At 39.4% G+C, this 19483-nt stretch overlaps 2 protein-coding genes and 1 long non-coding RNA gene across 4 annotated transcripts in view; 2 read left to right on the top strand and 1 right to left on the bottom strand.

Annotated features, from left to right (window-relative positions):
* The first annotated feature begins 1207 nt into the window (after positions 1-1207).
* Positions 1208-2020, top strand: LOC113465578. The gene is made up of 2 exons (XR_003390241.1): positions 1208-1335; positions 1803-2020. It is a non-coding gene; the product is annotated as an uncharacterized LOC113465578 (long non-coding RNA).
* A 5191-nt stretch (positions 2021-7211) lies between these two features.
* The window catches only part of LOC103524939 (solute carrier family 52, riboflavin transporter, member 3), a 23801-nt gene continuing 11529 nt past the window's right edge, over positions 7212-19483 (bottom strand). The window contains exons 3-8 of one of the 2 annotated variants that reach the window (XM_026820206.1): positions 11779-11929; positions 11551-11633; positions 10485-10690; positions 9391-9573; positions 7775-7975; positions 7212-7432 (exon numbers count right to left, since the gene is read on the bottom strand). In XM_026820206.1, coding sequence (XP_026676007.1) covers positions 7232-7432; positions 7775-7975; positions 9391-9573; positions 10485-10690; positions 11551-11633; positions 11779-11929 — 1025 coding nt within the window. In that variant the 3' untranslated portion in view covers positions 7212-7231. Of the gene's footprint in view, positions 7433-7774; positions 7976-9390; positions 9574-10484; positions 10691-11550; positions 11634-11695; positions 11930-19483 lie in introns of both variants that reach the window. The other variant, XM_026820205.1, reaches the window with a different exon arrangement.
* The window catches only part of LOC113465577, a 10805-nt gene continuing 5066 nt past the window's right edge, over positions 13745-19483 (top strand). Inside the window, exon 1 of the mRNA XM_026820207.1 lies at positions 13745-13926. Coding sequence (XP_026676008.1) covers positions 13747-13926 — 180 coding nt within the window. The 5' untranslated portion in view covers positions 13745-13746. The remainder of the gene's footprint in view (positions 13927-19483) is intronic.

Below are 19483 nucleotides of genomic sequence, written 5' to 3'. Positions count from 1 at the left end.
GAGCTGTAAAGAACGACTCTTTTCATTCTACTCAGTGAGTCAGATCCTTAAACATGTAACTCACTCTTCAACTCCCTATAACCCTATAGGTATACAGTGCATTCATAAACATTCATAAAGCCCCCCCCCCACCTTGATTTTTGAACGGATGAATTTAGAAACCTGAAATTTTGTGTACAAGCCTATATTTACCTCTCGTTTCTTATACGTTATGTAAAAGTTCAGGGACTTTTTCAGGGTCGGCCCCAAATTTTGTGTACAAGCCTATATTTACCTCTCGTTTCTTATACGTTATGTAAAAGTTCAGGGACTTTTTCAGGGTCGGCCCCAGGGGGGGCCAACTTTAAAATCCTAAATAAGAACCCCCTATTTTGTGATAGATCATATCAAAGGTCTTAAAAAGCGTAGTACTTTGGTATAAGTTTGAGCTTGATCCAACAACCAGGGCCGGAGTTACGGTCTATTCAAATTTTCATTTTTCCATGTTCTCTCGCCAATAGGGGAAGCACCAAAAATGGGAAATTCATATCAATTGGTGATTTATGCTTCAAATAGGTCCCACTAATGATTCATATTGAAATTCGGTCCCAAAAATAAAATTTCGAAACATTCATTTTCACCCCCCGAGGCCATCAGGGCCGGAAGTCCAAATTTCATTTTTTGGTCTGAATTTCAATATGAACCATTAGCAGGACCTATTTGAAGCACAAATCACCAATCGTTATGAATTTCCCATTTTTGGTGCTTCCCCTATTGGTGGGAGAACATGGAAAAATGAAAAATTGAATAGGCCATAACTCCGACCCTGGTTGTTGGATCGAGCTCAAACTTGTACCAAAGTACTACGCTCTTTAAGAACTTTGATATGATGTATCACAAATCGGGGGTTCTCATTCAAGATTTTAAAGTTGGCCCCCCTGGGGCCGACCCTGAAAAAGTTCCTGAACTTTCACATAGCCTATAAGAAATCACATAACTCCGACCCTGGTTGTTGGATCGAGCTCAAACTTGTACCAAAGTACTACGCTCTTTAAGAACTTTGATATGATGTATCACAAACAGGGGGTTCTCATTCAAGATTTTAAAGTTGGCCCCCTGGGACCGACCCTGAAAAAGTTCCTGAACTTTTACATAGCCTATAAGAAATCAGAGGTAAATATAGGCTTGTATACAAAGTTTCAGGTTTCTTATTTCTTCGGTTCAAAAATTAAGGTGGGGGGGGGGGACTTTAGTTAGGATCTGACTCATTGACTGAGTAGTTCACTGGAAAGAGTAGATTTGTACAACTCACTCACTCTTTACTCGTATCTAATTTGCTGTTAACATAATGTTGAGGTTGAGTATTTCCTACACTGAAATTTTTACCAGTAGTAAATCATTGTTCTGTGTTCTTTTCTAAAGCACCTGGTTCAAAGATGGTGTAAAAATATTGAGAAAAAAGTTACGTTAACATTTATCTCCAGAAACATGCATTTTCAGCAAAAAAACTGATCCTTGTTTTTGTTTTTCTTTTTTTTACTCGCAGATTATGTAGGTATGCGGTCTTGCGGAATAAGTTTTAAACCTTACAACAAATAACATTAATGATGGTTTTCCCGAAAAAAATTGAACACTGAACAGCTGTTTGAGAAAAACCAAAAAATACGAGCGTCCGGTTAATTTTGCCGGTCAGTGATATAACTTTGGGGGGGGACTTTAGTTAGGATCTGACTCATTGACTGAGTAGTTCACTGGAAAGAGTAGATTTGTACAACTCACTCACGCTTTACTCGTATCTAATTTGCTGTTAACATAATGTTGAGGTTGAGTATTTCCTATCTAATAGTCATCAATACTCATGTGTTTGTGTGTTGGAGGGTAATTGAGCGAATGAGAACAATGTTATAGATTGTGGTTTAGTGGAGATGCGTGTTTTCTCTCTTCAGTTTTACCTGGTATTCTCCTAATTCTATGCTTGGAGGTCTACTTTTTCTATTCATAAAGTGCCAGCCTAGTTAGCTTGGTTGGTAGCACGTCTGCCTTGTGTCCGCTAGGCCGCTCCGTTGAAATAGTTATGGCCGGAACCACAATTTAAGTTTAAAATTGGTTCAAGTTAAGCTATTGGATGAAGCAATCTTTTTGGTTTTCACGATTAAAATCAGCCAATCAAACGGCTTATTTTAGCAGTGAAACAGTGTTTTAGATTGTGATTCCAGTTCGAAAAACAACCTTATTGGCTACTTCATCCAAAATGGACCAATCAGTTTGCCTAATCCACCAGGATTAACTCCAAGGTCAATCTCAATGTATGGCGGATAATGTTCGTCCTCGGAACGGCTGGCTTTCTCCTATCCTGTCTTTCTTCTCTCTTCGATTTCGGGACGATAGGACCTTAGCAGTTACAGTTCCCTCTATCAAACCTCTTTATCACTTTCATAAATTAGAAAACACGCACTTTGGCTAGAAAACTGCAAATATTTACAAAATACTGCTAGAAAATATAATTTAATGTTTGAAATGTCTGATTTAGTTTTTGCTATCCAATCAGGACGCAGGTCGTACTGATAAAATCAGCATATTCAGGGTGGTTCATGTGAACGAATTTCAAGAGGGGGGGGGAATGGCTTTGAATCCCCTGAATCACACTTAGGAGGTTGATTTGCTCGCGAAATGTTAGAAATCTGATCTGAAGTGACCCTGTATATGAAAGTGGCCGAAGTGTTTCGTGGATTCTATTTTGCATTTTCTATCTCTAAAAGGCAGACTGAAATTCATGAATCACGTAATCCTCTCTCCCAAGTAACTCAAAGGGTTATTCAAATCTCTTCTTTCCCCGTATTCAGACGGGGTCGGCGTTTTTCGTCAGACTCACAATCAGCCCTAAAGGTGATTGTTTAGGGCTGACATTTGGTTTTGGCTACAAAATTTTACGAGTTCAAAGCACCCCAGCAAGACTCTAAAGGGTTAATACAACATTTTCAATTTCAACATTTAGGACCACCTTGGGTTAGCGAAAGATTTTACGTAAATCCACATCGACTGATGATAAAATTTAATTCACAACGCAACTATTAGAGACAAACAAAAGATAATATGTTATTTTAATTTGTAATATTGAGTGATTTGTACTGATATATGGTAATTTAATTGAATTATTTAAATGTGAAAAAACAACTCTAGGTAACACAAATAAATTATTTAATATCACAGAATTCTGGGAATAACACACGAACCCATTGAGGGTTAGAAATAGAAAACCTTCCTATCTTAAACTTAATAGGGGCGTATTTAGTAAATCCCCAATGTGCAAAGCAAAGTAGCTTCAGGAATAAAGACCCACGAATCCAAAGTCTTAACTCTCTTACCAGGGGGGAGTATTCCACGAACAACTTCACAGTTCTTACTCCAAATTACACATTTGAAAATCCATACACGCGAATAATAATAATCTTGAACCTATTCATCAATTTGTGGTGTCCATTGTACTGTCAATTTTTCAATCCCAACTAATTGACTGCTTTTTCAAGTTCTCAGCTTAATAAACTACGCTATTTTTTTTACTTGACTTGGACTCGAACCACCAACCTCTAGATCCAGAGTCCACCGTGCTAACCATTGCACCAGTGAGGTGATAAGTGCAATGTGTGAAGTAGTTCATTATTATGTCAAGGCCGGTCTCTTCTTGATCCCTTGTGTGCCGCGTCCATTTTAGTTTAGGACTACCTGCTTCGGTGGCGCTAAATTATTTATTTATTATTTAATTGAAATTATTCTCGTGTGTTCTCTGTTCTCAATTCATTTTAGTCGTCTGTGTTATAGCATGCCCATCCCGTAGTATGTCCTTTACATGATAGACCAGAAGATACAGTCAATTCCCATTGCCACTTTGTGTTGATAGGGGGTTATTTATTACTATTATTATTTTTTGTGAAGCGACGAGGGTTTTACTTTTACCCACCATTCGACGAACAGTCTACTCACATAAACTTCACCCACCCCGAGGGGGCCGGGAAAAGACAGCAGCATGTGCTGTTTCACATGGTAAGTGAAATACGAAAAGTTCTTTCAGTTTCCTCTCTACCAATCTACTTTCTGCTCTCCCAAAATTTCTCTCTCCCAAAATTTACTTAATTCTCTTCTTTTCCTGGTAAACAGGAGGGCGTGGGTTCAATCCCAGCTGAGGTATGGAATTTTATCCTCAATATAATTTGAGAATTTGACCACAATAATAGTAGTAGCCTACTGCTGGAGTAAAGGGACTTTTCAGTCCTATGCGAGCAGTATAAATAAGCACTATTATTATTATTATTATTACCAACCACGTACAGGGTTGTTCAACTTCAATGATCCTGTGCATTCAACATGAACCTCACCCAGTCTGAGTGAGGCCGGAAAGAGCCAATAGCACGTGCGATAAAGTTCGCCCGGTCGGGAATCGAACCCGCAATCTAAAGCGCACAAGGTTTATCCTACACGAAATAAATACCGATATGAATATTTTAATTAACAATATAATTATTTCAATTTATTGAAACAACTTTTAATTCAATATAACAATTCAACAATCAACAATAATAGATTTTAAAAATTTATATGATTCCATCATTCTTTTTTTTTTTCCTTTGACAGATGGCTACCTACCATTTTAATTATAATTACTCATTTAAAATAATACAATACAAGAATTCATTACTATTGTCTTTCAATTTAATTTATTTAACTAATTATTTACATATCTATACATAATAAATATCTACCGATTAAATTAATACCTACATAAAAGGGAATTTTTCCGCAGTCCCTTAAAGGGAAAAGGAGGGGAAAAAAAAAATGACCCGATTACATTATACTTTCCTTCCTATAGGATAAGGAAAGTAAAAATGGAAACTTAAATAAAAATATTACACATATTATTACACCAATGTTTGTTCGAATATTAATAGGAACAAATTTGGTTCTACTGCCCGTAAGACACCAAAATGTCCTTTTATCCCACAACAGCGAAGTGGAAGACAAAATAAGGGCAACAATCTGCGTTCAAACTTGGTATCTCTTGAATTAAGCATTGTGATTGGCTAGTACGTTTGAAATGAAAAATGAACCAATGAGATTGCTTAAGGCAAGAGTTAAAGTACGTTTAAATTCAAACTGTGGCCCTTGCCATAAATAAATACAGTCGAACCTGGATATAAGAGAAAATTTTCTGGGCCCTTCATGCTGGACCTCGATGTAAAAGAAACTGGATATAGTGGAAACCTGGATAGAAGAGAAAAAAAGGGTGGTCCCCCGGATTCTCTTATATCCAGGTTCGACTGTAATATTAACATTATTAAAATAACTAATTGTTTATATACAGGGTGTTTAGGTGACGACAAAATCCTCAAACTCTTCCAGACACAAGAAAAGGTAGAAACACACTACTATCACGTCTGGTGAGTTCACGTGACGTGATAGTAGTGTGGCTGTCCTGAACGAAATTACCTACAATATTATGGGAAAACTTTGGACTACATCTTTCTGACTCCCCATGAGCTTCGTGAGGTCACGTGACGTGATAGTAGTTTGTTTCTACCTTTATTCTCGTTGCTTTACAAAAAACACTTCAAAAACACGCTACCTACCTAAAAATATACAACGGAAAAAGCTACCTACTTTTCTATAGCTACAAGGTACTCAAAGCTAAATCAATAATAACAGGCAGTGTAAAATGTACGTACATACTTTTATAGCATTTCAAAAGAGACTGAGTAAGATTTTTTTTCAAAGGGTTTACCATTTGACCAAACGGATTTGCGCATGCTGATTTGTTCGGTTTGTACAAACTGTGAGAGGAACCTAGACAAAGTTTTTTTTTTTTTATACATATTTCTAGACATGGTCTTCACTTGAAGACCATGTCTAGAAATATGTATGATATCGTACTTGACCATTATCTCAAACTAAACAAAATAGTTTTTTTTTTTGCTTGTCCAAACTTCAAGCCTGCGTTCACACGCTACGATTCACTTGCGCAATACCATTTGACCAAACGGATTTGCGCATGCTGATTTGTTCGGTTTGTACAAACTGTGAGAGGAACCTAGACAAAGTTTTTTTTTTTTTTTGCTTGTGCAAACTTCAAGCCTGCGTTCACACGCTACGATTCACTTGCGCTGGTCAGTTTGTGCAAATGGCTTGAGCGTGTAAACCCACCAACTAAGCACTGTTTGTGTTAAAAATAACGTCAACCTAACTTGTCTATAAATTTAATCAACAACGTTTTCTAATCCATAAATAAATACAGTCGAACCTGGATATAAGAGAAAATTTTCTGGGCCCTTCATGCTGGACCTCGATGTAAAAGAAACTGGATATACTGGAAACCTGGATAGAAGAGAAAAAAAGGGTGGTCCCCCCTGAATTCTCTTTTATCCAGGTTTGACTGTAATATTAATATTATTAAAATAACTGATTATTTATATACAGGGTGTTTAGGTGACGACAAAATCCTCAAACTCTTCCAGACACAAGAAAAGATAGAAACACACTACTATCACGTCTGGTGAGCTCACGTGACGTGATAGTAGTGTAGTTGTCCTGAACGAAATTACCTACAATATTATGGGAAAACTTTGAACTACATCTTTCTGACTCCCCATGAGGTCACGTGACGTGATAGTAGTGCGTTTCTACCTTTATTATCGTCGCTTTACAAAAAAACACTCCAAAAACACGCTACCTACCTAAAAATATACAACGGAAAAAGCTACCTACTTTTCTATAGCTACCTAAAATGTACATGGTACTCAAAGCTAAATCAATAATAACAGGCAGTGTAAAATGTACGTAGGTACATACTTTTATAGCATTTCAAAAGAGACTGAGAAAGATTTTTTACTTTCTATTATTTTCTAAGGGTTTACCATTTGACCAAACGGATTTGCGCATGCTATTTTATCCTCAATATAATTTGAGAATTTGACCACAATAATAGTTGTAGCCTACTGCTGGAGTAAAGGGACTTTTCAGTCCTATGCGACCAGTATAAATAAGCACTATTATTGGACTGCAAGTAGTTCATGGAATAGGCCCCTGTCTTATGTCTCTCTAGCATTCTCCTCCTTGCACAGAGTTGAAGAGATTGGTGTAGTCAATAATAGTAGTAGCCTACTGCTGGAGTAAAGGGACTTTTCAGTCCTATGCGACCAGTATAAATAAGCACTATTATTGCACTGCAAGTAGTTCATGGAATAGGCCCCCGTCTTATGTCTCTCTAGCATTCTCCTCCTTGCACAGAGTTGAAGAGGTTGGTGTAGTTAATGAGCAAGAAGATGACAATGGCTCCTGAGGCAGATCCTAACTGATTGACAGCTCCATACCAGAACAGACCCTTACCTTCCTGGGCGCGGAAGATGGCCGCTAGAGCGAGCTTAATGTAGGATATCAGACCGGCACATAGCACCCAGTTTATAACCTGTGGACAAACAACACAATAATAATATAGTATTATAGTGGAACCTCGATAAAACAAAATCCTCTTGAGTGGAAGGTAAACACTAGGCGAGGTTAACTCCGGGGGCGTTCTCTATCACCTAACCCTTAGAGCTCTTGTGTGGTCAAATTCTCAAATAAGTGAGGTTGAAATTCCACGCCTCGGCTGGGATCAAACCCACGGCGAACCCTCCTGTTTACCAGACGAGCGTCTTGGCCACTACGCTACCGAGGTAGGTTACAAACTGTGCCAAGTTACTCACATGAACCAGATTGGGGCCAGGAAAAGGCCCTTTAGGGAATACGGAGCGTTAAAAAAACTTACAATAATGAAAGATCCCAATGTACTTCTACTCAGGGGTGGAGTGGGTGACATGAGAGCGGTTAATAAACTATACACCACTAGTACTCCTGCTACCCCACTTAGTAAGCTAATAATCTGGACGCGGCGTGCAAGCCAGAAGTAAGCGAGGAAACAAGCTAGTGTGGACGCGATGTTGGTAAGGTTAGCTGTGTAGTGGTAAGCCTGGAACAAAGAAAATATGAGTTTATTTTTTTCTACCCCACTTAGTAAGCTAATAATCTGGACGCGGCGTGCAAGCCAGAAGTAAGCGAGGAAACAAGCTAGTGTGGACGCGATGTTGGTGAGGTTAGCTGTGTAGTGGTAAGCCTGGAACAAAGAAAATATGAGTTTATTTTTATTTTTTGAAGAGGTTTGATAAGGGGAACTGTAACTGTTTAGGTCTTATCGTCTTATAATATTTAGAATGTTCAAAGTCCCTACCAGATCTTCTCATTGTCAAATATCTCCACCCAACAGAGCAATGTCTTTATTCAATGAACATCAAGAGACCCTAACCTTAACATCAAGTCTGAATACTTTCATAAATGTGATAGATAGCCTCTAAACCTAAATTCAGATACAAGTACCTACATAGTTCCTAATTCTCTATTATTCTTTTTATTTAATGACTAATTGAGGGGCATCTGGAAAAAGGGCGTAACGTCACTTACGCCCTTTTTCGGGAGTGTGCATTTTTGGATAGCAAATTTTGTTGTGAACGCGACTGTGAAAGAATCATCTTTCTATCTCTTTTCTACGACAAATTATGGCCAATTTTGTGAACCCTCATAACATTGTGTTCATTTGAAAATGAAAACTTCCAACGCGATTTTCTCGATAATAGGAACAAATTTGGTTCTACTGCCCGTAAGACACCAAAATGTCCTTTTATCCCACAGCAGCGAAGTGGAAGACAAAATAAGGGCAACAATCTGCGTTCAAACTTGGTATCTCTTGAATTAAGCATTGTGATTGGCTAGTACGTTTGATTATTATTATTAGCATCCCTCCCCCCAGTATTATTTTAAATTGTGTAAAATGTTTCATGTTAAATATCACAATAAAAATATGAATTGAATTGTCCCGAAATCGAAGAGAGAAGGAAGGCAGGACAGGAGAAAGCCAGCCGTTCCGAGAACGAACCTTATCTGTTTACGATAAAGTTTGCCCTGGGCAGGAATCGAATCCGCGACCTAGCGCTTACAAGGCCGACACGCTACCCTCCAAGCGAACTAAGCTGACATTAAGGTTTTTAGTGATGGGAGTTTTACACACCACTTGGCGACAGGTTACCAGACAAGGTCGGGAAAAGCCAGCGGCATGCGATCGCCCAGATGGTCACCCATCCAGATACATTATCCCATCAGGATAAAATCCGCCCCGGGCGGGAATCGAACCCGCGGCCTAGCGCTTACAAGGCAGACACGCTACCCTCCAAGCGAACTAAGCTGACATTAAGGTTTTTAGTGATGGGAGTTTTACACACCATTTGGCGACAGGTTACCAGACAAGGTCGGAAAAAGCCAGCGGCATGCGATCGCCCAGATGGTCACCCATCCAGACACTAACCACGCGCACCGTTGCTTCACTTCAAATACCTGTGATCCATAGGGTAGACAGGAGTAGGATTGTAACGAAGGTAGAACGCCATGGCTGAAGAATGTTACTGAGGCTTGGAGTATAAGAAGTAGAGCATATTGTGCTGTGGATAGTTTCTCCATTGTTTTGCTACTGGGGGTTTGTAGAGTACTGTTCTCAGGTGAACTGGCAGGCGATGGAATCTGGAGAGGAAATGTAGAACTTAAAATCAAAAAATCAATCAAATAATGAATTATTTGTCAAGTGAAAACATAGTATCTATCTTTCCACTATTCTTATTATCATGTTACTTGACGTGGCATCTCGTTTCCAGAAGATTGAATTATTTATGGTAAAGCAGAGCCTTTTCACAACTTTTTGTGTTTATCACAGCATTACATGAATTATTTGTCAAGTGAAAACATAGTATCTATCTTTCCACTATTCTTATTATCATGTTACTTGACGTGGCATCTCGTTTCCAGAATTGAATTATTTATGGTAAAGCACAGCCTTTTCACAACTTTTTGTGTTTATCACAGCATTAAGTGCCTCCTTTGCAATCAATTTCCATATTTCAATATTTTTTACACTAGTAATGTCGCCACTCGATAGTAGCTACTCAATTGTCCTCACGAGGCTGAGTGAACCCTGAACTCCAAGAAACAGAGCTGAAAAAACTTCGACCCCGCCGGGAATCGAACCTGGTACCTCCGGCGTGCAAGCCTAGTGTAATACCCACTCGGCCGCGGAGGTTGTTGGTAGAACTCATTGTTACATTAATTTTATTTCACAAACATAATGTTAGACATTCTTCACTTTCACCCTTTTTACAAATCTCTACGAATAAGTTGAAACATAATAACAGCTCAGTTATAAATAAAAGTGCTAACCAGTCTCCTCAAGCTGATTGAGGTAGAACTGTTTAATTGCTGAGGCTGAAGTAAAGAACATATCCAGATGTTCACGAACTCATTGTTGTTGGTAGAACTCATTGTTACATTAATTTTATTTCACATACATAATGTTAGTAATTCTTCACTTTCACCCATTTTACAAATCTCTACGAATAAGTTGAAAAATAATAACAGCTGAGTTATAAATCAATAGTTACCTTGTCGTTTTTCTTCTTCAAATATTTGAGCTGCTCCACAGAGGGTAGATTGTTGAGGCCAATGAAAGACAACAAACTGAGGAACATTAGGAACAACATGAAGTCGAAGAAGATACGAGTTGAGAACAGAGGTTGAGGGGGTTGGGGTACCAGAATGCTTGTACCATTGGCCAGGGTTTGATTTGTACAAGTGGTCACACCAATACCTGAAGAATAAGAGTAAATTAATTTAACATGAATAAAGCGAATAGAAAAGGAGTCGAGAAAATACTTCCGCGAAAAGCCGGAAACATACGTTTGCCTACATCAGGGATTTCCAACTTCCATGTGTGGTATAGCAATAGAGTCTGGTGGAGGGGCTTTGTTCATCGACCTGTCCTATAGGATAGAACGATAATGGTTATGTATGTATGTATGTTAGCCCGTCCTTCCTTTAATATTACGGCTTTGTATTCGCTTCGGTGTCAACGCGCAACGTTGATTAACTTTAGTGATCCATCTACGTAGGTACAATCGTCAATGGTAAGAGTTCTTTTTGTGAAATGCAAAGTTGCTTTATAAAACAAACCCATGATTTCAGTGAAAAAGGGAGGTGGCCCTAAAGTTTAATGGGTATACTTTATAATAATATGACCTCAATAATATAGTTTTAGGCTTTTGATTCCTTCAGAAAATTTTCATCCGAGAGCGAAAAAGCTTGGTTAAATTTTTTTTCGCCCCTCCGGGATTCAAACCCAGCACCTCTACTGAGCTTACCTTGTAGAAGTGCTATAATACTGGGCAGAAATCCGCTCAGTCCTTCTCCTAGCAGGAAGGATATGAGGTAGACTTCAGGGAATTTGCCCATGAACGGAGTAAATAGTACAGGACTAGTATAAATAAGCAATAAATAAGCAGACCCAGCACCAGTATTATACCTACCTTGTACAAGTGCTATAATACTGGGCAGAAATCCGCTCAGTCCTTCTCCTAGCAGGAAGGATATAAGGTAGACTTCAGGGAATTTGCCCATGAACGGAGTGAATAGTACAGGACTAGTATAAATAAGCACTAGTATTATACCTACCTTGTACTAGAGCTATAATACTGGGCAGAAATCCGCTCAGTCCTTCTCCTAGCAGGAAGGATATGAGGTAGACTTCAGGGAATTTGCCCATGAACGGAGTGAACAGTACAGGACTAGTATAAATAAGCACTAGTATTATACCTACCTTGTACAAGTGCTATAATACTGGGCAGAAATCCGCTCAGTCCTTCTCCTAGCAGGAAGGATATGAGATAGACTTCAGGAAATTTGCCCATGAACGGAGTGAACAGTACAGGACTAGTGCAGCATACGAGGGCGATGAGGAATGTGGATAGGAACAGATGAGTGGAGTGAACGGAGGAGAATAGAGAGGTGGTGACGTCATAGTATAGAGACATGTAGAGCATGGCCATACAACCTGCGGGGGAGAAGAGAAGGGAAATTGATTAATTTTAAAAGTGGTCTTAAAAGTATTAAATTCAAAAGTCGTCCGTGGTTTGAGCAAGTTTGGGAACACCTGGTTAAAAGGCAAATGAAAACGCGAACAACGGAGGTCTTATCGTCCCGAAATGGAAGAGGGGACAGGATAGGAGAAAGTCAGCCGTTTCAAGAAAAAAACCTGATCTTTCTGTTGAAATCTGCCCGGAAATCGAACCCCTTGACCTAGCTGACGTCATAGTATAGAGACATGTAGAGCATGGCCATACAACCTGCGGGGGAGAAGAGAAGGGAAATTGATTAATTTTAAAAGTGGTCCGTGGTGGCTTGAGCAAGTTTGGGAACGCCTGGTTAAAAGGCAAATGAAAACGCAAACAACGGAGGTCCTATGGTCCCGAAATGGAAGAGAGGACAGGATAGGAGAAAGTCAGCCATTTCGAGAAAAAAAACCTTATCTTTCTGTTGAAATCCGCTCGGAAATCGAACCCCTTGACCTAGCGCTTACAAGGTATACAGGCGCTATTCTTAAAGCAGATAAAGCATGGACCATTGATAAAGCAGATAAAGCATGGACTATTGATAAAGCAGATAAAGCATGGACCATTGATAAAGCATGGACCATTGATAAAGCAGATCAAGACCGAGGGCGACCTTTGACGGGTCTTCTTAAGACATTGCGTCTTCGGTTTGAAACCCTAGTGATAAGTACCGAAGAACGGAGATTGCTTTTGCTTCCCTTTGGTATAGAGGGTACTAGAAAACTATTGATATTGATAGCTAAATGCTATGTATATTTACAAGAATAGGTTACATAAGTTTACGGTCATAATTATAGTAGATATTACAACAAAGTATAGAAAAAGAAAAAACAACAAGTAGAAGAAATGAGATGGATAAACATATTATTATAGACTGGTAGATATTACAACAAAGTATAGAAAAAGAAAAAACAACAAGTAGAAGAAATGAGATGGATAAACATATTATTATAGACTGTAAACTTAAACTTATTATAGACCTCATGCGGTGGGCGGGGCATGTAGCACGGGCAGATGAGGAGTCAATAGTAAAGAAAGTTTTCAACCTGGATTACGGAACGACGGAAAAGAGGAGACGGGGAAGGCCGAGGAAGAGGTGGAGAGACAACACCAAGGATTGGTTCACAAGTATAAAGTCCCAGCAGGAAGAAGGAGCAGTACTGCAGGTTCTCCGCATAGTTTAATTTTTCTTGCCGCATTAAAAAAAAATCGCACGAATATGTTTAGTCAAATGGGAAGTATTGGAACAAGCCGTACGGACCGTACCCACTTGGCCACGCTAATGAACATTTCCGAATCATTCCGAATTATTTTTAAAAATTCCTAAAGGGTTGTGGGGGCCGTACGGACAGCCGTACGGACCGTACGCTAATGAACATTTCCGAATCATTCCGAATTATTTTTAAAAATTCCTAAAGGGTTGGGGGGAGGGGGTGCTCCGTAGAGTTTACAGCAGTTGCTTGGTGCTCCGCGGCCAAAAAAAGTTTGAGAACCACTGGGCTAGAGTGTCCTGCTTTTCCCGGTCGCACTGAGGCTGGGTAAGAGGTTAACGCGAGGAGGCGGGTAAAACCCCCGTCATTAAAGACCTTAGCAACCTCTTTCCAACAACAAATTCTAATTTATTATGATTTCATGTTGTGATTTTATGTTTTCAGATGGAGACAGTGTTCTCCCCTCAGGCATTACCCCTCGTAATCTGCACTAATATTGGTCTCAGTCTAATTTATTATGATTTCATGTTGTGATTTTATGTTTTCAGATGGAGACAGTGTTCTCCCCTCAGGCATTACCCCTCGTAATCTGCACCAATATTGGTCTCAGTATGTGTCTCTATCAACTGACACGATATAACACTTTGCCTAAAGTGAGGATCTACAAGTTTTCGCTCGAAGCTCTTACAATAGTTCTCCAGTTTTTCTTCTTGAACAACTGCTCTGAGGTGAGTGGATACATTGGGCATTCACGCTCAGACTGTCTGACGAGCCTAGGTCTGTCTTGATGTGAGGAGACGGGTAGCTTGTCGCCGAACGGTTTAACTGACATTGGTCTGTCAGACACACAGTGGGCCAGAAATCAACTTTAGGAGGACAAAAATCAACCTGCCTCGGTGGTGTAGTGGTCAAGGCGCTCGCCTGGTAAACAGGAGGGCGTGGATTCAATCCCATCCGAGGTATGAAATTTTATCCTCAATAATTTGAGAATTTGACCACAATAATAGTAGTAGCCTACTGGGGGGCTTATCGGCTTATCGCCGAATGGAGGGTAAAACCCCCGTCATTAAAGACCTTAGCAACCTCTTTCCAACAACAAATTCTAATTTATTAAGATTTTATGTTTTCAGATGGAAACAGTGTTCTCCCCTCAGGCATTACCCCTCGTAATTTGCACTAATATTGGTCTCAGCATGTGTCTCTATCAACTGACACGATATAACACTTTGCCTAAAGTGAGGATCTATAAGTTTTCGCTCGAAGCTCTTACAACAGTTCTCCAGTTTTTCTTCTTGAACAACTGCTCTGAGGTATGTGGATACATTGGGCATTCACGCTCAGACTGTCTGACGAGCCTAGGTCTGTCTTGATGTGAGGAGACGGGTAGCTTGTCGCCGAACGGTTTAACTGGTCTGTCAGACACACAGTGGGCCAGAAATCAACTTTAGGGGGACAAAAATCATAACCTGCCTGGTGGTGTAGTGGTCAAGGCGCTCGCCTGGTAAACAGGAGGGCGTGGGTTCAATCCCAGCCGAGGTATGGAATTTTATCTGTTAGTCCCTTAGCCAGATTAAACAGGTCTACACTCTCTGTTCAAATTCCCCCAGCCAGACTAAGCCTCGGTGGTTAGTGGTCAAGGCGCTCGCCTGGTAAACAGGAGGGCGTGGGTTCAATCCCAGCCGAGGTATGAAATTTTATCCTCAATAATTTGATAATTTGACCACAATAATAGTAGTAGCCTACTGCTGGAGTAAAGGGACTTTTCACTTCTATGCGAGCGGTATAAATAAGCACTATTATTATTATTATCTTGCTTGTAAAAAATTAATGAATCGTAAAATGAGTGGAAAACGGTTTAACATTAAATTTTACACATGTCTACATGAAAAAAGTACCGGGTTCGATTTTCGATGCGGTCAACAAAAAAAGTCGTATTTTTAAGATAAAATAAAAATAATTTAATTGACTTGTACCTCGTAGATATTAGTTTGTGTAAAAACCTACATACTTATTACGAGTACTTTGAAGTGTTCACACCTTTACAATGTGAACGTCCGTTGTAAACTAATGTCTAGACGAGACTAGATATCTAGATAAATAGACATGAGTTTTTAGGCGACAAAATGATAGTTACCCTTGTCGTTTTTCTTCTTCAAATATTTGAGCTGCTCCACAGAGGGTAGATTGTTGAGGCCAATGAAAGACAACAAACTGAGGAACATCAGGAACAACATGAAGTCAAAGAAGATACGAGTTGAGAACAGAGGTTGAGGAGGTTGGGGTACCAGAATGCTTGTACCATTGGCCAGGGTTTGATTGGTACAAGTGGTCACACCAATACCTGAAGAATAAGAGTAAATTAGTTAACATCAATAAAGCAAATAGAATAGGAGTCGAGGAAATACTTCCGCGAAAAGCCGGAAACATACGTTTGCCTACATCAGGGATTTCCAACTTCCATGTGCAGGTATACGGGCCACATGCTACATTAGCAGGTATTTCGCGGGCCACATACACAAGTAAGCAGGCCGTATCCAGGGTTTTGAGAAGATGGGGGCTAAATGCTCCATTTTTGGAGTCTACTCCATTGTAAAAGACTTAAAAAGGCAAAAATCAAGCCCGCCCTAAAAGCTTCGCGGGCCACAAAAATAGCCTGGTGGCCCGCTAGTTGGAATAACACTTCAGTCGATAATTTAAGACCGGTTTTAGCGTCACTTATGTTAAGCTACGCCAAGCAAGGCCCATGACAGACAGACAAGTTGCAGAAATGTATTATCTATTGAAAATAGTAGGAAATTTCGTTTTCCAACTAATAGGCGAATCTCCGATGCACTCTGACGTAGAGCGACTGAGATATTAGCGAAAAAGAAAGGAAGATTCGGTATACCAGAATGCTTGTACCATTGGCCAGGGTTTGATTGGTACAAGTGGTCACACCAATACCTGAAGAATAAGAGTAAATTAGTTAACATGAATAAAGCAAATAGAAAAGGAGTCGAGAAAATACTTCCGCGAAAAGCCGGAAACATACGTTTTGCCTACATCAGGGATTTCCAACTTCCATGTGCAGGTATACGGGCCACATGCTACATTGGCGGGTATTTCGCGGGCCACATACACAAGTAAGCAGGCCGTATCCAGGATTTTCTTGAGAAGATGGGGGCTAGATGCTCCATTTTTGTAGTCTACCCCATTGTAAAAGACTTAAAAAGGCAAAAATCGAGCCCGCCCTAAGAGCTTCGCGGGCCACAAAAATAGCCTGGTGGCCCGCTAGTTGGACATCGCTGGCCTACATGGTTACCCATTTAGAAAACAACGCGCAACGTTGATTAACTTTAGTGATCCATCTACGTAGGTACAATCGTCAATGGTAAGAGTTCTTTTTGTGAAATGCAAAGTTGCTTTATAAAACAAACCCCTGATTTCAGTGAAAAATGGAGGTGGCCCTAAAGTCTAATAGGTATAATTTATAATAATATGACCTCAATATAGTTCTAGGCTTTTGTTTCCTTCAGAAAATTTTCATCCGGGAGCGAAGAAGCTTGGTCAAAATTTTTTTTTCGCCCCTCCGGGATTCAAACCCAGCACCTCTACTGAGCTTCCCCCCCCTAAAAAAAAAAAAAAAAAAAAAAAAAAAAAAAAAAAAAAAAAATTGATTCCTTGGTCCTTGGTCTTCGATCAAGGGTCTGGGTCATTGGTTCTTTTTTTATTATTATTTTTTTTTTTTCAACAAAATACTCAGATTTATTTACAATTCATTACAAATCGAACAGCCATTACATAATAAAAGATGGAATAAAGGAATAGATACTAAAAAAAAAAAATGTAGTGGAAGGAAGAATAGATATAGAGTTAATGGGATGCTGTGTCCCATATTGGGGATGTGTTGCATCTCATGTAATTTTATATAGGTATTATACATATTATTGAAAACTTGTAGTGTAGGTAGGAATTAGGTAGATTTATTTATTTGCTCTTTTTTGCTCATTTTCTAGGTTATTTTGGTAATTATATTTGAAGGCACTAGGTATATTGATATTATTTTATCTTACCAGCAGGCTGCCAAGATGACAAAGGGTACCACTTGTGGGGGAGCAATATATGAAGATATAGATATTTGATAGTATTAGGTATAATTAAGGTTGGAACTTTAACTAGCTTTTGAGTATAGATTCGGTCAAGTTTGGTGTTACTTTAATATGTAGGCCTCGGCTCTCATGGGTTAGGCTTAATTACAGGGTGGATATTTATTCTAACAAGCTGGGTCCGTCCCTCCGGGAATTTTTTAGCCCGTAGTTTATTCGACCGTTGTAATAATAAAGGAAGGACGGACTAAAAAGTAAGAAAAAACGTGTCCACAATTAAGGGGTCGAAGGGTCAATTAAAAAGGTATAGGTTGTTTGTTTCCTTAATGAACGGGAGGTGAGGTATGTAGAATTAGAATCGAAGCACGAGTGACAGATTGAGAAATACATTTCAGGGTGGATTCACTGATGTTGAATTCTACTGCAAAACTTTTAAAAAATGAAGTAATGGTGCCTCTAGCTCCTATGAACAGAACAATCCTCTGACATCAATTTCAGATAACCCATATTTTTCTTTGTAGTATGGGATTGTTGGGATGTAGATGCTCCTTTTTTCTCAATGAGTTATTTTCATTTTTTATTTCTGGGGGTAATTCATTGAACAGCTTTTTTCCAGCTAAGGGTTAGGTGGTAGAAAACGCCCCCGGCGTTAACCTCGCCTAGTGGTTACCTTCCACTCAAGAGTCTATTATTATTATTATTAAACTTAAACTTATTATAGACCTCGTGCGGTGGGCGGGGCATGTAGCACGGGGAGATGAGGAGTCAATAGTAAAGAAAGTTTTCAACCTGGATTAACGGAACGACGGAAAAGAGGAGACGGGGAAGGCCGAGGAAGAGGTGGAGAGACAACATCAAGGATTGGTTCACCAGTATAAAGTCCCAGCAAGAAGAAGGAGAAGAATGGACACAAACAGCGCAAGATAGACCGAGGTGGAGAAGGCTCATCAGAGCAGGTTTTGGACCTTCACGGCCTGTATAACCGGATAAGTAAGTAAGTAAACTTAAAAACTAATATTTTTTGCATTATCGACCACACTAAAGGGAAAGAGCCCTTTGATTTGTATTTAAACTTAGTTTGGCCTAGGAGGGTAGAGCTTCTGTCAGATGGTCACCCATCCTGAAAGTAGCCACGTGCGACGTTGCTTATATAATTTCAGTGATCTACGTGCTACTTTTAGTAGCTCAATCTTAAGGTACAAATATAACCATGACTCAGAAGTAAATAAGGCTCGTCTGTTGGCATAATGAGACCATTATATGTTCAAGCATAAATTAGGTTATTTATCATTTAGTCTAACAGAAGTTTCAATAAAATATGGCATAGGGAAAAATGCCAAATATAGATTTTAGTTTTGAAGTCTAATACTGACATCATGGGCGTAGCCAGCGAAAATTTTCAAAAAGCAAGTTCCTGAAATTTGTCGTTTTTAGCCCGTCCTTTATGAAAGAATCATTGAACGAAAAAGTTTCAATAAAATATGGCATAGGGAAAAATGCCAAATATAGATTTTAGTTTTGAAGTCTAATACTGACATCATGGGCGTAGCCAGCATCAGGTCTAGGGGGGCAGCCAGGGTTTAAGGGAAAGGGGGTACCTTTTACCTTAAGCGTAATCTGCGCCGCAAGCGATTTTTCTAAACAATAATGACCCTAAGACAAATCAATAATTCCTCAGTCTTTTTTTTTCTTCCTTGGTTTTGAATTTCCATAATTTGCACCCGAAATAAATTGCGCCGCAGGCGATTTTTTTTTTTTTTTTAAGGGTTCAACTCACTTTTGATTTCATTAAACTCTTCTCCAATCTATGAGCTTGAGCTCCCACAGGATAGAGGTATTTATTCACTACAAATTAACTAAGCCGCAGTCAATTTTTTTTTAATATGGGTGAGTACACTCTTTCAGAAACGCAGTCCAATCAATTTTCAAATCTTCAGTGCCGCAGGCGAAAAATTTCAAAAAGCAAGTTCCTGAAATTTGTCGTTTTTAGCCCGTCCTTCCTTTAATATTACGATAGTAATAAGAAAAGGTATAAGGGACGGACTATTGTATTCGCTTCGGTGTCGTCTGTCTGTCTGTCCCCAAAGAAGGACTTATCCAAACCTAATCGACCTATATATCAAATTAAAGGTCTTTTTACCAGGAACACGAAAGTGGAGTTGCAAATTTTGTCCAGAGAACCATAAAGCCCCCCCCCCCC

This window comes from Diaphorina citri, unplaced genomic scaffold (assembly GCF_000475195.1).
Source record: "Diaphorina citri unplaced genomic scaffold, Diaci psyllid genome assembly version 1.1 scaffold128, whole genome shotgun sequence".
Classification (NCBI taxonomy): domain Eukaryota; kingdom Metazoa; phylum Arthropoda; class Insecta; order Hemiptera; family Psyllidae; genus Diaphorina; species Diaphorina citri.
This window is presented reverse-complemented; position numbering and strand designations above follow the sequence as displayed.